Genomic DNA, 15,389 nt, shown 5'->3' with positions numbered 1-15,389 from the left:
GAATCGTTCAACTGATCAGATGCCTCCTACATCCACAGAGGTTTATCCAATCCATATCTCAGTAGAACCCGGCTACTTTCGCACATTCAGGTATGGCTTGTTTGGCATCTACACCCAATCCCTGTATTATTGACTCTAGAGCCTCCGATCACATGACTGGGACTCCAGGTGTGTTTTCTTCCCTCTCTCATTGCTCAACATCACAATCTGTTACTCTTGCTAATGGTTCTACATCCTCGATTTGTGGTGTTGGCGGTTCACTTAACCCCCCTATCTTTATCCTCAGTTTTGTATGTCCTTAAATTTTCGTTTAACCTTATGTCTGTTAGTAAGCTGACCAACATGGCATTATACATCAGACCTCATGTACCTACACTCCACAACAAAATGGGGTGGCTGAGAGAGAATCGTCATCTTTTGGAAACAACACGATCCCTCATGCATCACATGAATGCTCCCAAACCCTTTTGGAGTGATGTGGTGCTTCTTGCTTCTTGATTAATCGGATGCCCACGTCTATCCTTGATGGCCATTCCCCATTCACCACCTTGTCTCTGTTTCCTCTTTCTCCTCAGGTTTTTGGGTGTGTCTGCTTCATCCATAATCTAGGCCCCGGGAAGGACAAGTTAGATGCACGATCCATTAAGTGCATCTTTCTTGACTATTCTCGGACCCAAAAAGGGTATAAGTGTTACCATTCTAGTTCTCGACGTTCCTTTGTGTGTGTTGATGTTACCTTCTTTGAGTCTACTCCGTTTTTCTTGGGGTCTGGTGATGCTTTTTCCTCCTCATCACCTCCCCCTCTTCCACTTCTAGTTGTCGGTTCTGTTCCCCTTGTTCTAGTCGTGACCAAGTCCTAGCCTCCAGTGCCACTACCCCTGTTGAACGCCCACCTATCTGTCAAGCGTATACACATCGCCCCACATGTACCGGCTGCTACTCCTTCGGCTCCATCATCGTCGACAGATCCGGCAATTGTCTTCACACCAGCCCTAGACCCAGTCTCTGATCTTGATCTTCCCATTGCCTTGCGGAAAGGTAAACGCACTTGTACCCTTCATCCTATTTCTAATTATGTTTCACTCACTCACCTTTCTGCTTCCCATCGCCAGTTTATCTCTTTGTTATCCTCAGTTGTTGTCCTTAAGGATGTCCAGGAAGCCCTTGCCTCTCCAGGGTGGTGTCGTACAATGGAAGAAGAACTCTCAGCTCTACTTCATAATCATATTTGGGACCTCACCGCTCTTCCTCCTGGGAAGCAAGCTGTCGGTTGTAAGTGGGTTTATACTGTTAAGTATTTGCCTGATGGTAGTGTTGAGCGCTTGGAAGCTCGATTGGTTGCAAAAGGGTACTCCCAAACCTATGGTATTGACTACATAGAGACTTTCTCCCCAGTTGCTATGATAGGTTCGATTCGTATTGTGATCTCTCTTGCAGCTATGTATGATTGGCCCCTCTATCAGCTTGATATCAAGAATGCTTTTTTGCATGGTGATTTGCTCAAGGAGGTCTACATGGAGCAACCACCGGGGTTTGTTGCTCAGGGGGAGGATGGTAAGGTATGCAGACTAAAGAAGGCTATATATGGGCTTAAATAATCTCCTCGAGCATGGTTTGGTAGGTTCAGTGAGGTGGTAAAGAAGTTTGGTATGAAACAGTGCCATGTTGATCATTCCGTCTTTAGTCATGACTCAGGCAGGAAAAATCCTATTGGTGGTGTATGTAGATGATATTGTTATTACAAGGAATGATAAAATGGGCATTGACAGGTTGAAGACTTTTCTACAGGAACATTTTCAAACAAAGGATCTTGGTAAATTGAAATATTTCTTGGGGATAGAAGTAGCAAGATCTAAGCATGTTATTAATTTGTGTCAAAGGAAATATGTGCTTGATTTGCCGGAGGAAACGGGTTTGTTAGGTGCTAAACCAACTGAAACACCTATGGAAACAATTACCAGGCTGAGCAGTGATATGGGTGAAGTGTTTGAAGACCTTGGCAGATACCGGCAACTTATAGGTAAACTGAACTACCTAACCATTACTCAGCCAGATATTTCTTTTGCGGTTAGTGTGGTAAGTCAGTTCATGCAGAAACCTCTGGTTCCTCATTGGGATGCAGTTCTAAGAATTGTGAGGTATTTAAAAGGGGCCCCTGGTCATGGTTTGATATACAAAAGTGGTGGAAAACTTGAAATAGAAGGGTATACTGATGCTGTCTGGACCGGTTCTATGTCTAATAGGAGGTCTACCACAGGCTATTGCACTTTTCTTGGGGGTAATCTGGTAACATGGAAAAGTAAGAAGCAGACAGTCGTGACGAGAAGTAGTGCAGAGGCAGAATATAAAGCTATGGCACATACAGCTTGTGAATTAGTGTGGCTAAGGAACCTTCTATAGGAGACAGGATACAATATTAACACTCCAATGAAGCTCTATTGTGACAATCAGGCTGCAATTCATATTTCCTCTAATCCGGTGTTTCATGAAAGAACCAAGCACATAGAGGTTGATTGTCACTTTGTGAGAGAGAAGGTGCTGAATGGAGTGATAGACACTGCATATGTTAACACAGAGAACCAGTGGGCAGACTTATTTACAAAACAACGGAGGTACATCTCGATAGTGCGGTTAACCACTTCCGTCTGACCGTCGGTTTGTGGCCGGTAAGCTGATGAGTAGGCTAGGGTGGTGTCGTGTAGTCGAAATAACTCTTTCCAGAAGGCACTAGTGAAGACCGGGTCTCTATCGCTGACGATGGATTCCGGCAACCCATGTAAGCGAAAGATATGTGTAAAGAAGGCGAGGGCAACCGAAGTGGCACTGTACGAGTGTGATAGAGGAATGAAGTGCGCATATTTAGAGAAGCGGTCGACTACCACAAAGAGAACTGATTTGCCCCCTACCTTGGGAAGTCCCTCAATGAAGTCCATGGAGATGTCGGCCCAGATCTGCGACGGGATGGAAAGGGGCTGAAGGAGGCCTGCCGGGTGTAGGTTTTCCCATTTGTGCTATTGGCATGTGGAGCAATTCTGGACAAAATCTCGAATAAAAGTCTTCATACCTCGCCAATGGAAATCAGTCCGGATGCGGTGTAGTGTTTTTTGAATGCCCTCATGGGTGGAGTTATGGATGTTGGTGATGATGGTGGGAACCAACCCGTCGTGAAGTGACCAATCGGGGTCGGTCGTGCCGGTCTGGATCTTCTACAGTAAGAGCGACCATTCCGGGGACTATGGTGCTGCCTTCTTAATGTCGTCAAACAGAGAGATCCGAGGTTGGGAAATGCTACATAGGACCATCGCATCTTCTTCTCGCCTAGACAAGGCATCAACTGCGCGATCAGAGGATCCCGCCTTATATTCCACCCGGAAGTCAAACCCGAGCAGTTTGCTAACCCAATGCTGCTGAGGGGAAGTGGTGAGACGCTGCTCTAACAGGTATTTGAGGCTGTAATGATCCGTTTTGACGATGAACGACCGTCCCCACAAATACGGCCTTCAGTGCTGGATGGCCAATCTGCGGCTGAAGAAAGCGATCGGATGCCCTTGCTGCTGTAGTACGGCCCCGATACCCACTCCGGCAGCATCGCACTCGACTGTAAATTCGAGGGCGAAATTAGGTAATTGCAGGACAGGGGTTGAAGACAGTGCATTTCGCAGTGACAGAAAAGCTTCATCAGCTGCGTCGTCCCACCGGAAGGAGTTTCTCTTCAACAGGTTGGTTAACGGGGCTGCCAACACTCCATAGTTCTGTACAAATTTGCGGTAGTAACCCGTTAAACCGAGGAACCCGCGTAAGGCCTTGGCGGATTGAGGTTTGGGCCATTCTGTTATAGCTTGAATCTTGGAACTGTCAACTGTTACACCCTGCCCATGGATGATGTGGCCGAGGTAAAGAACCTGTCGTTCCCCGAAGGAGCACTTGGACCGTTTCAGGAATAAGCTGTGTTGGCGTAGGAGTACGAAAACGGTCCTCAAATGGTGGACATGCTCTACCCATGATTTGCTGTAAACGAGGATATCATCAAAGAAAACTAAAACAAATTTACGCAAATGGGGCTGGAATACCTCGTTCATTAGTGCCTGAAATGTAAATGGTGCATTGGAGAGTCCGAATGGCATGACTAAAAATTCGAAGTGGCCATGGTGGGTGCAAAAAGCAGTCTTCTTCACGTCACCGGGAGCCATGCGAACTTGGAAATATCCGGACTTGAGGTCCAACTTAGAGAAATACTGGGCACCATGCAACTCGTCCAATAGTTCGTCCACAACGGGAATAGGGAACTTATCTTTGATCATCCGGTCATTGAGTTCTCTATAGTCAACACAGAACCTCCATGTTCCATCCTGCTTCGCCACCAACAGAACCGGCGAAGAGAAGGGGGAGTGACTTTTGCGTATGATCCCTTGGCTCAGCATCGTTGTACATTGTTTTTCTATCTCATCCTTCTGTAAGTGAGGGTAGCGATAAGGCCTGACAACGACTGGTGCCGAACCCGCCACCAAAGGAATACAATGGTCGCAACCTCGGGAAGGGGGAAGGCCCTTCGGTTCCTGGAACAGATCTGAAAACTCGGCGAGAAGTTTTTCCATGGCTGTCGGTTCTGTCTGGAGTGCATGAACCTGCGGTGTCTTTTCTTTAACCCTGCAACCGTGCCATGAAACTTGCTTGCCATTCAGGTGGAAGGTCATGGTGAGTGCGCTGAAGTCCCACAAAATCGGGCCTAGGGTAATTAACCATTTGACCTCGAGAACAATATCGAACCCATCCAATGAGAGTACAAATAAATCAACAAGAATTAGTTCAGAATTGACCTGTACTGGGACGTCCCTACAAATCCCTGGACTGTGAACTTTTTCACCATTTGCGACGGCTACCTGTAGTCGCGGCCGGAGTTCCATTGGTAGTTTTAACTGCAGGGCTGCATGTTCACTTATGAAGTTGTGTGTGCTCCCTGAATCAATGAGAATGCGCACCGGCTGACCTGCGATCTGTGCCTGTAACTGCATGGTATGAGAGGTTTTAATACCGGTGATCGCATGGAGAGAAATCTCTGGTTCGAATGTGACGGGTTCCCCTTCCTCCTCCTCTTGCTCATCTATGAGAAGGCAAAAAAGCCTCTTGCATCTATGTCCTGCCGAGTAGAGGTCATCACAATTGAAACATTGACCTCTCGCTCGGCGCTCTGCCATTTCTGCCCTGGTCAAGCGTTTGATGGGAGGAGTGACCATGTTACTGCCTGTACTCGTCACTGCTCTAGAGGTGGTGGGCGTGGGAGGCTTCATTTCCCTACTGGTAACAGAAGAGGGGGTCGTTGCTGCTGGTCTTGGGGGCACCCACGAGTTCGGTGGTCGACCCACATTAAAAATTCCGCGGCTGATCTGCAGCTTGCGCTCAAATGCGCGGGCTAAGTTCATGGCTGTGACCAAATTTGGGGGATTCTGCATCTCGACATCCACTCGCAGGGGTTCTGCTAACCCTGCTGTGAACATATCTACTTGCTGGTTTGGTCGCACGGAGGATGCCCTTGCGAGGAGGGTTTGGAACTGTCGCTGGTATTCAGCAACTGTTCCGGTCTGTTTAAGGTTAATTAGCTCGCCCAGTGGGTTGCTGGTCAATGGGGGTCCGAACCGAAGAAGGCAATAGGATTTAAACTGGGGCCAAATGAGCCCGGGTTCTTCTTGCTCTAACCGATAAAACCAAAGCTGTTCTTCTGTTAAATGAAAGGCGGCTAGGCTTACCTTGTCCTGGTCATTTGTCCGTTGATTCCGGAAGAACTGCTCGCAGCGATACAGCCAGCCTAGGGGGTCTCCGTTGCCGTTGTACGATGGAACTCCAGCCTGCTGTACTTGGGGATGATGGCTGCTCCATGGCCGACGGACTACTGTTCGCCGGAAGACTCCGGCAGATCTGGCTGGCAGTCGTTAGCTGCTGTCCCTCCATCAGAGTTCCTTTCCCTGCTGGAAAGAAACATCTTTATTAGTCGCCGCAGTTCTCGCACTTCACCTTTGATCTCACGAACTTCGGAGTTGGTCTCCACGAGTTGGTGCTCGAGGTCATGGACCCTGGAAAGTAGCTGCTCCAGATCTCCCATGACGCCTTGCTCTGATACCAAGTTGTTGAGGGCCCGGGAATAGGATCTCGTCCTGTTTTCCCTTGTTCCTTCCTGCTTGTGATGAACCTATCTTGGCGCCTTTGGTGATTTGTCCAAGAGATCACCAACTCTCCTAACTCACTCTTGACATAATAATTTGATATCTCATTCAATAATGGGGTCTCCTTAAATAGGAGATTACAAGAGTCCTAATCAAGGGGAGTCTCCTTGCTGAATAGGGAGACTTCCAGTTCTATCTTGCTAAGGATAAGATAAGCTAATCCTAATCTGATAAGCTACTAACAAGATAAGATAAGCTAAGCTAATCCTAATCTGATAAGCTACTAACAAGATAAGATAAGCTAAGCTAATCCTAATCTGATAAGCTATTAACAAGATAAGATAAGAGATAAGAACAAGCAAAATGAGCTAATCTAATCTAGATAAGGCTGCTGTTGCCGAACTGGGTAGGATGAGCATCACTGAATCCTTGCTGCTGCTGGCGGTGGGCCCGGGGCCTGTTGCTGCCGGCGGCGATGGTATGTCTTCCCGAGGAAGGCGTCCATAACACTTGATTTGCGCATTACATAAAGGGCAACCCAGTGCACGAGGCTCCCACCAATGTGGGTTCTAGGGAGGAGCAGATTTGTGCCGCCTTACACCTGCACATACATTTTCGCTTTACATCTTTATTTTTATCTATATCTCAATAAAATGTAAAAGGTACAAATGAAAATTGTTCAAATAGCTTGTGTTTGTATACTCTATATGGACAATTCTTGCAGATGATGGTTTATTTTCCATTTATTGACCTTGAAGATGTTTGAGGAAGCTTAACGACATAAGAATGAGAGCACGCTGGAATTTGGAGTTATAATATTTAGACTGCTGTAGGCAATAAGGATGAGATGGAGGAATTTTAGGGTTCGGTTTGAGGTGTTTGAGATTTGTAAGTGGATGATTCATCAAAATATTGATGCCACTAGAAGATTTACAGATAACTTGTTTTGAATAATATAAATATTTCATTGATGTGCATGACCTCAACCCCAACCTAACCCAATCATAAATTACTTGTGGTATTTTCCGAACTTAACCCTAAGTCAATGTTCAACTCAACCCCAATCAAATCCCTTTTTTTTTTTTTTTTGCGATGGGTGGGTTCATGCTAGTGCAAATCAAGTTGCACCAGGCTTTGTTGGACTATGCTTGTGGTAAGCATGAATGTTTTTAGACGCAGGAAAGCAGCATTAGCTGACAAGGAAATATGTGCAAGGTGGGATTATTGAACAGAGCTAAAAAATAACCTGGTTGGATTAGTATCATGTGACAATTCAATTGCTGACTCACTAATGACAATTATTTTATAGTTTTGAGGGATGAAACTGTACTTTGATAACCATATCCTTCCCAATGTTTTTGGGTTGTTTTCTGCATTTATCTACAAATAATTTGTTGTTTAAATTTTCCTTTTTAAATTTCAGGGAGGCCTGCAATTCCATCTTGACATTCTTGTCAGATATCTTTGATCTTTCAAACTCCAGTCGAGGAGAACAGTACCAATCTATCAGGGATAGCGTGATTCTTCCCCGGGGTGCAACCCTTGCCAGAATTTTGATAGCTTCACTGACAGGGGCACTCCCAAGTTCTCGACTAGAAGCGGTAATTATACGTAACCAGATTTGGTTGTTGAAAACATTGATGTGTCTCTGCTTTTGTGACTAGTTTTTTAGAAGGGTTTAATGATCCAGGAATCTACCGTATGAGCCTAGCTAGGGATCCATAACGGCTCTGTATGTTTCTGTAACCATCTTATTTTGATGGGCGAAGAGAGCTCTTGATATGCATTTTATGCCCTTTCTTATAGCACCTCTTGAACTTAAAAGGTTATGGCTTCAGATGCCTTGCACCTTTTGGGAAAGCTGCAATACATGTTAGGATGTAGAGGTAATGTGGACATGGGCAGTGAAAGCATGACCTTTCTAAAGGGTGTGCTATCTCATGGATGGTCAGGGTTGGCTGCATCATCTGTCTGGAAGAAACGGGGTAGGCCAAATAGAGGAGCCTAGTGACCTAAATCGAATGATTTTGATCAAACAGAATGGTCCTTTTGTAAGAAAATTGACCAAACTTTGTAAGATTGGACTTTCCAATAGAACCATGATATGCTCAATGTATGTTTCTTGGGTCCCTGATTGCCTAATGAATTAATCAAACTCCAGGTGAATCTATTCCCTGAACGTTCTTGTCATACTCTACAATGGTGGGAGAGGGGGATAGGGATTCTGGCAACTGCATGCCCATAGACCCAAGAGACCACTAAAAAGAGAATACTTTTTCATGGGTAATTGGAAGGGAGGGATAATGACTTTCTTTTGTTTCTCTTGTCTCAAGCTCCTCACATGATGTGTCAATCTCGTACTTCTGAAAGCTCTTCCCCTTTATTCCCATTGGTATGGCAAAATTCAGCCTACAATGTAGGCAAAGAACTCTTTTTGGGCTTTAATTAAAATTAATGTTCCCATTTCTATGATTGTAGTCCAAAACATGCATTTGGGAATGCATAAACAATGCTGCCTATTATCCATGTATTCTCATATTAGAAGAAATTATGGTTTTACATAACCTTTACGCCAGGTAACGTACGCACTGCTAGCTCTAACCAGAGCATATGGAGCCAAGGCGCTTGAGTGGGCGAAAGAGAGCGTTTCATTGCTTCCACCTACAGCTGTGACTGAGGCAGAACGTTCAAGATTTCTCCAAGCTTTATCAGAAGCAGCAACAGGGGCTGATGTTAATGCCCTAACAGCTCCTGTTGAGGAGCTTTCAGATGTTTGCCGACGTAACCGTACAGTTCAAGAGATTGTTCAGGGAGTTTTAAGGCCTCTAGAGTTGAACATTTCACCTGTATCTTAGCAGGGTATTACCGGTATAGCAGAAATTTTTGGTATTTGTCAATCCAGTGATAATTATTTGATTGTGTATCATCATCATCATTAGTTGTGTATTAATCATCATTTATTACGAAGTTCGTCATTGTAATTTGTGAGTGAGCTGAGGGATGGTATGTATTTCTTTCCTCCATCCTACTTCCGGTGTAATCTGCATATGCCCTCTTTTTCTCTGGTTAGAAAACTTGTTCTTTTTTGTTTTTTTTTTTCTTCCTTGATTTATGTGATTTATCGAACTTCATATATTTAAGGTTCAAAGTATCGGTACGTGTCTGCTTCATTAATTTACCCTTGGCTGTCTTAAATTGAATTTGAATATTAAGATTATACTATATCTACCCTTGTCAGTGTTAATGTATTTACTACTTAGTTTAGGCTCTTTTTTATTTCACAGAGTAAATTTTTTTCTCAACATTTCAGTTGCATTTTAGCTGTCCCTCTTTCACAGCAAAAATTGTGTTCATCCGTCCTCCGTCCATTCAACAGGCGAATAAAAGGTACCTCAATAAAGAAATGCATATTTAGCTGCCCTAGTTATGGCCTTCTGGGTGATGATTAGGGTTGATTTCATTACAGAATTGGGATCTGCCATGTGGAGAAAAAACTCCGATGTATCATACCCACATCCTAGTAATATCATTATAGACCCCAAATAGGCGTATCTCCTGTCTCTTCATGGGGATGTGCATTTTTACCGCGTTTTTTTGTCTGTGCTTAACATCGATCTCTCATCTCTGCTTATTTGTTACTTTAAAAGTTCTATTTAATTTCCGAGTTCTTTTCAAGGTTTGACTTGTAATAGTACTAGGAATCGAGTACGACGTCAAGTTCAAAATTTACCATATCACACTAAGTATTGGTTTTTAAACTGATGATACGCTAAGTGCACGGAATTCGGGACATCTGTGAAGTTTGAAATACGGTTTCAACTTTCAAGTGTGCAATAATGGTGGCAAGATGGTAGTTGACGTAAATCAGCTAATACAGTATCAACATGGTAGTAGACTTGAATCAGTTATTTTAGTTGCTTCTTATTGAAAATCAGTGTTGAGCCAACTAATACTTTCAGGTTTAAATCATAGTCAAAACCTTGTAAATCCACCAGCATTGCAGTTGATGGTCATTATGGTAGTTCTTTTCTAAGGTTGTGTTTGGTACCAATATACAATTTGCTGTTTCTACATGAAACATTTAGGGTCGATCCACCCAACAGATAAGATGGTCACTTAGCATTCCTCCAAATATGGAGGTGCAGGATCCAACCCATGTAACTGCAGACTTTCTGTGCCCGTGGTAGGTCAGTTGAGCCCACATAAAGTCTCGTCTTTCACTTAATCCCTTGCAATGTTCTATACTGTAATATGTAATACCGAAAAAATTTCCACATTCAGCAATAGACATCAATGATCAGTCCCAAAAATGCATTTTTAAGGTATGCCTGTTTTAACTATAAACAGCCTCAAACAACAGTTCTGTGACAATTATATTAATCAATCCAAAATGTTTCTGGTTAAAACAACAATGATAGTATGATACAACACAATCTGTGAAAAGTAACATTTTCCTTTGATCTTAACATGTCAGAGGAAGAAGGAATCTTACAAAGATTAAAATGTGAGGAACCAAAAAATTAGCTTAGCATCTTTGTCTTGTTTATGTAACTTCAATTTAATTCTCAATCTTATTAAATCCCAACAATAAGTTGGCATGGTATTCGTTTTCTGAATTCCATTGTGGTAGAATATGATTGAAGGTTTATGCGTTGGTGTAAACGATTTTTTACAATATGTTTTTTGATGTCTATATTAACACCATCTTTTGTATTCGACTGTCATACAAGAGAATGCTAATGCGTACATGATCCTTTTGTACCATTTATGCAAAAAAAAAAAAAAAAGGAAAAAGGAGAAGAAAAAGGCCAAACTAAGATGGAGGAAACAAATCAAAGCAAAGGAATATGCAGGCTGCTTCATTATCATGTTCTCCAGTGTGCATTAGAACCTAGAGTTGGTTTGTGTTCTTGCTGCTCCAACTCCAGACATGGCAAAAGTTCGTTTTCGTCTGAAATAAAAAACTGAACTGCTAACCATCAACAGACATAACATAATCCCCTGTTGAAAGAAAAAATAAAGGTGGTTAGGTGCCAAATGAAGTTCATACGCCTTCAAGTAATATACTAAATAATAAGAAACCCATCACAGGTGAGACAAAACAATGGAATAAGAGGATGAAATTTTCATCCCCCTTGGTTTGGAACTGATAAATGTCCTTTAACTTCAGGAACACAGCATATGCTACGTAGTTATGCACAATGTAAATAAGAGAAAATTTCCAAATAGAGTTCTTGTTTCAACATGCCCAGGTTCATAATTTGTGAAACACGATGAATAAAGAAAGTCTAAATTTGATGGTCCGGCTCCATTTTATTATGATCATATGCCCAATCCCATGTCATGATGTCAAAGGTAACAATGCAGGGGGATGGCAATTATATCACATAACCACGTTAGCCAGTCATCCTGAAAAAAAAATCCAATTATAAGAATTCTACTTCTGAAACAGTATTTGGAGAATTAGTGCACTGCAGAAAACCCATAACTATCTACCTGCTCTCCTGTGGTCTTCCATGAGCACATAACTAGAAAGCCCTTTTACCCAGTATCAATAAACCATTGTCCAATGTCCATTAAAGATGCAATAGAGGAAAGTGTCAAGTTTTAGCATAAAAGTATAAACACACAGAACAATGTTTAAGGTTGTTTTTGGTACCACTGCCATTTCAGGCTCAAATTTTTAGAGAGGCAATGACATTTCATGTCAAAATGCCAACACAGGTATTTGGACATGAAACTTACTTTTTTTTTTTACTTATGCTGACTAGGTGTTGAACAAGTGTTTTGAGCAATATGGTGTTTGGTATTTGCTGATTAAAAAAAGGGTGTTTGGTATTGGCATTGCATGTTTATATTCAAAGTGACACCTATACTAATTCTCATTCAATGGTCAAATTTAAAAATAAATGTTCTATCGGCTCATTATTACACAAAGATTAACATCTAGATGCAGATCTAATCAGAAGCATAGAACACAAAAGAGAACCTTTGTTTTAGAGGTAGGATTTATGGGTATTTGATGGCATATATCCATCTTTGCTAGTATGAGATGCAGCAGAATATATATACTTTACACTGCATGTAGGACGCCAACTAAGAACCACCAGGTCATTGGACTGTTTCTTCAAATGGGCAGCTGATGGAGGAAAATTCAATTTGATTTCTCCCCTAAAACCTCTGTTTCTAGTAGAAACATTTTATGACTGTTTTAACTCAAAACAGTCTCAACCAAACAGAAAATTGGCATTCAAACTCAAAATGCCTAGGTGGCACTGATCTGGCGGCACTTCAAGTAGCAATAACCACAATACCCAACATACCTAAGTAGCAATTATAAGAAAAAAAAGGAATTTGAATACAAATTGCAAGAGAACCAACACATATGTAAAGTTTTTTTTTTTTTAAATAGCTTTATATCACAAAAATATGGAGAACTTCCACCCAAAAAGATCACCATGATTGATCATAAACAAAACAAGTTGGAAAAAATAATAATATGATCCCATTGTCTTCAAAAACAACCATATTTTTTATTTTGATAAAAGGTAAAGTATTATATTACTCAAAAAACAATTCAAATCTGCACACCAAGGAGCTGTGCAGTGCCCAATCAGATCTGTACATCTTCTAATTTGTATACTCAAAAAAAATCATACTTAATACCATAGAATTCTTCAAGAATCACAGCCAAGAACTATATTAGTCCCTTGATTTTACCAATGATCACACCTTCTGAGCATTCATGTTTTACATTAAAAAAAAAATCCTTCTATTTATGTTTTACATAAGGATCAGCATATCAGCATTATGAGCTCCAAAGACAGGACTTGGACCACCTTTTCTCCAAGTCCTTGGAAATGATTTTACTAGACTGGAAACAAAAATCTAGGCAGAGGTAAACATAAAAGGCAGGACATATAGCTTTTAAGTTATATATAAGGAGGTTATACCCATATAGAGCTACTTTATTTGCTGTAAGAGGAAAAAGTAGCTCTCAATCCTAAACTATAGCTTCTTTGATCAGAGATTATTCCTCAATCTTCTTAATATAAAGTCTCTCTACTGGTTTTACCAATAATTGCCCGGTTCATATCAGTCTCAACAATAATGAGAGTATTCTTGTTTCTGTGTTCCTTGTGCTATCCAAGTATGTTGATATGATTCAATTTTAGTGCATGTCATGTTTCTCTGATTCAACAGAAATAAGGAACATGATTTTTTTTTCCATTTTTTCCCTTTTCCTCTTTTGATCAATAATAAAGATTAATTTACTGAACATAGATGTATTGCAATTTGCAAGGAAAGTAATCACAAACAATTGACCAAATTGAAACCAATCCTCTTATAGCTCAAATCCAAAAGGATCAATAGAGAATGGGGCTGATGACAAAGAAACACTATGCATCAATTGGGTAAACATGGAAGAAAATCAGACCTGAATGCAAAAAAAAAAAAAAAGTCAGCTACTCTATTGGAAAAGAATATACAGTGAATGTCTTACCTCAAAACCAAGCACTGACAACTTCTCTTCATTTACTGCTGGAATACAGCTTCTATAAGTAATGTAAGCCTGCCTTCTACCCTCCAATGTGGATGAATCATCCAGCAACCTTCTATGACTTAAAGCAATAGCAAGTTCATGCAAATTCTCCAAGACTGATCGGCTTTTCTGAGATTTCTTGCCATTTTCTTTCTGTGAGCTGTCTTTAGTTTCTACGCATTTCAAAGGAATGCGGTAGCCAGTCTCGCTACAGTGATATTTCTCATCATTCTACAAGATAAAAGTTATAGAAGATAAGCAGTAAGCACAGGGTGATGACATGTATCAAGAGGACAAAAATGGTTTATATGCGTAAAACTATACCAACAGAGAGTTGTGTAGCATGCAGCAAATATAAACCCGTGTATAGAAGCTGCATCAGTAGCAGGTACACTTGTTCCTCCACTCTATATATGACCACAACCAGAAAGTTCCTGTGAATTTCAATTTTCTCTCCATCTATCAAATAGGAGACAGGTGAGCCTTTAATGTTTCAGTATGTTACTTGTGCTTATGTAATGTTTCTCGATGTTTCACCTTAGTTCTTATTAACCTTAACTATTCTTTTATAACTGATACGTGGACGTCCTCGCTGAAAAGATTAATAGCTCGTGCGTTCCATTCAGCTAAAGCACCTTAAAGTATAGACTACCATGGTTGATCTATGATGTAAACATAGGTGGTCTAGTCTGCATGGGTATTCATCATCAAGCTATTGAATAAAGGTGCGCTACTGTTGGACAACTTTCAGCTACAACTGTCACTTTACAGCCTATGGATGAATGGAAGATCTAGGGAACAGAATCAATAAAAAAATGGTCGAAAGGCCTGAGGATTAATTAGTCTGAGATGGTTTTTTTTGATATTCCAATGGAGAACGATGGATGTGATTACCACATAAAAAGAATCCATAAATAGTAATCTGTTGGAATTAGTTCTTGTGACTGGATTAATTTAAGATGGCATTTATCATAGCATACGCTAATTAATTGAATAATTGCAGAAAAAACCTGAAAATATGGAACTCCCCCCCCCCCCCCGCTAATGGTTAAATTTTTACCTTTTCGGAGTAGAGGCAAGGAACACAGGGACCTGAAGGTGAGCATTCAAAAGTGGCGTTCCCTCCTCCTGGGGTTTCCCTGAAACTCAGCAGCAACCGACGTCCTCCTGCTTCGCTTCTTCTTCCAACTTGTCTTTCTCTGCCAAAGCAGATAAAAAACGTCAATGAATCACACACCAAATTGTCCAATTGTCATAATCACACAGATCGATCTAATCATATAACAGAGAATTCCCACACACCTCTCGTGTTCTAAAAGTGAAGCTGCCTCTACGTTCCGGAGAGAAGTCAAGATCAGGGAGACGGCTATGACGAGGACAGGAATATAGAGGCATAACGATGGAGTTGAAGACGCCATGGCCATGGCCTTTTGCCTCGCCTTCGTCTCTTCTTTTCCTTTTCTTCTTCTCTGCTGAAACTGTAATCAGAAATTCAGAACAGCGTAAAATGAAGGGTCCTCTCCTGGAGTAAGCCGTAGCCCGTATAGTCGGAGACGAGATCTACTGATGGGATGTATATAGGGTTATCAGTGCATAGATTCCAATCTGATGTCTCAGAGTGGCCTCAGGGATAAGAAATTGAGAATTTTTTAGATAAATAGAGTAATAGACAATAAATCCAACGAGTA

General features: G+C 41.5%; 2 protein-coding genes across 5 annotated transcripts in view; one reads left to right on the top strand and one right to left on the bottom strand.

Annotated features, from left to right (window-relative positions):
* The window catches only part of MOS14 (ARM repeat superfamily protein), a 68,110-nt gene extending 58,778 nt beyond the window's left edge, over window positions 1-9,332 (top strand). For all 3 annotated transcript variants that reach the window (XM_010273848.3, XM_088903126.1, XM_010273849.3), the window contains 2 exons: window positions 7,582-7,759; window positions 8,735-9,332. In XM_010273848.3, coding sequence (XP_010272150.1) covers window positions 7,582-7,759; window positions 8,735-9,013 — 457 coding nt within the window. In that variant the 3' untranslated portion in view covers window positions 9,014-9,332. The remainder of the gene's footprint in view (window positions 1-7,581; window positions 7,760-8,734) is intronic.
* A 1,397-nt stretch (window positions 9,333-10,729) lies between these two features.
* Window positions 10,730-15,286, bottom strand: LOC104608011 (structural polyprotein). Of its 2 annotated transcripts, none has more exons than XM_010273847.3 (4): window positions 15,004-15,286; window positions 14,762-14,900; window positions 13,663-13,932; window positions 10,730-11,159 (listed from the first exon to the last, which is right to left on the bottom strand). In XM_010273847.3, exons 1-4 carry the CDS (start codon window positions 15,123-15,125, stop codon window positions 11,043-11,045), a joined length of 648 nt encoding a protein of 215 aa, XP_010272149.1. In that variant the 5' UTR covers window positions 15,126-15,286; the 3' UTR covers window positions 10,730-11,042. The 2 variants fall into 2 exon arrangements, with proteins under 2 accessions (XP_010272149.1, XP_088758537.1); XM_088902411.1 differs by lacking the exon at window positions 10,730-11,159 and adding an exon at window positions 11,211-11,567 and having other exon boundaries at window positions 15,004-15,263.
* Between the last annotated feature and the right edge of the window lie 103 nt (window positions 15,287-15,389).

Source organism: Nelumbo nucifera, chromosome 4 (assembly GCF_055504915.1).
Source record: "Nelumbo nucifera cultivar China Antique chromosome 4, China Antique-T2T, whole genome shotgun sequence".
NCBI lineage: Eukaryota > Viridiplantae > Streptophyta > Magnoliopsida > Proteales > Nelumbonaceae > Nelumbo > Nelumbo nucifera.
The sequence above is the reverse complement of the archived record's forward strand: the minus strand, read 5'-3'. Positions and strand labels throughout refer to the sequence as shown.

Excerpts from the sequence above, each read along its gene's own strand:
- LOC104608011 (XM_010273847.3), bottom strand. The coding sequence starts at position 15,125 with ATGGCCATGGCGTCTTCAACTCCATCGTTATGCCTCTATATTCCTGTC. Across the intron at positions 13,933-14,761 it reads CTTGCCTCTACTCCGAAAAG|AATGATGAGAAATATCACTG; the intron begins GTAAAAATTTAA and ends TTTATCTTGTAG. Across the intron at positions 11,160-13,662 it reads TGTCAGTGCTTGGTTTTGAG|GGGATTATGTTATGTCTGTT; the intron begins GTAAGACATTCA and ends TTCTTTCAACAG.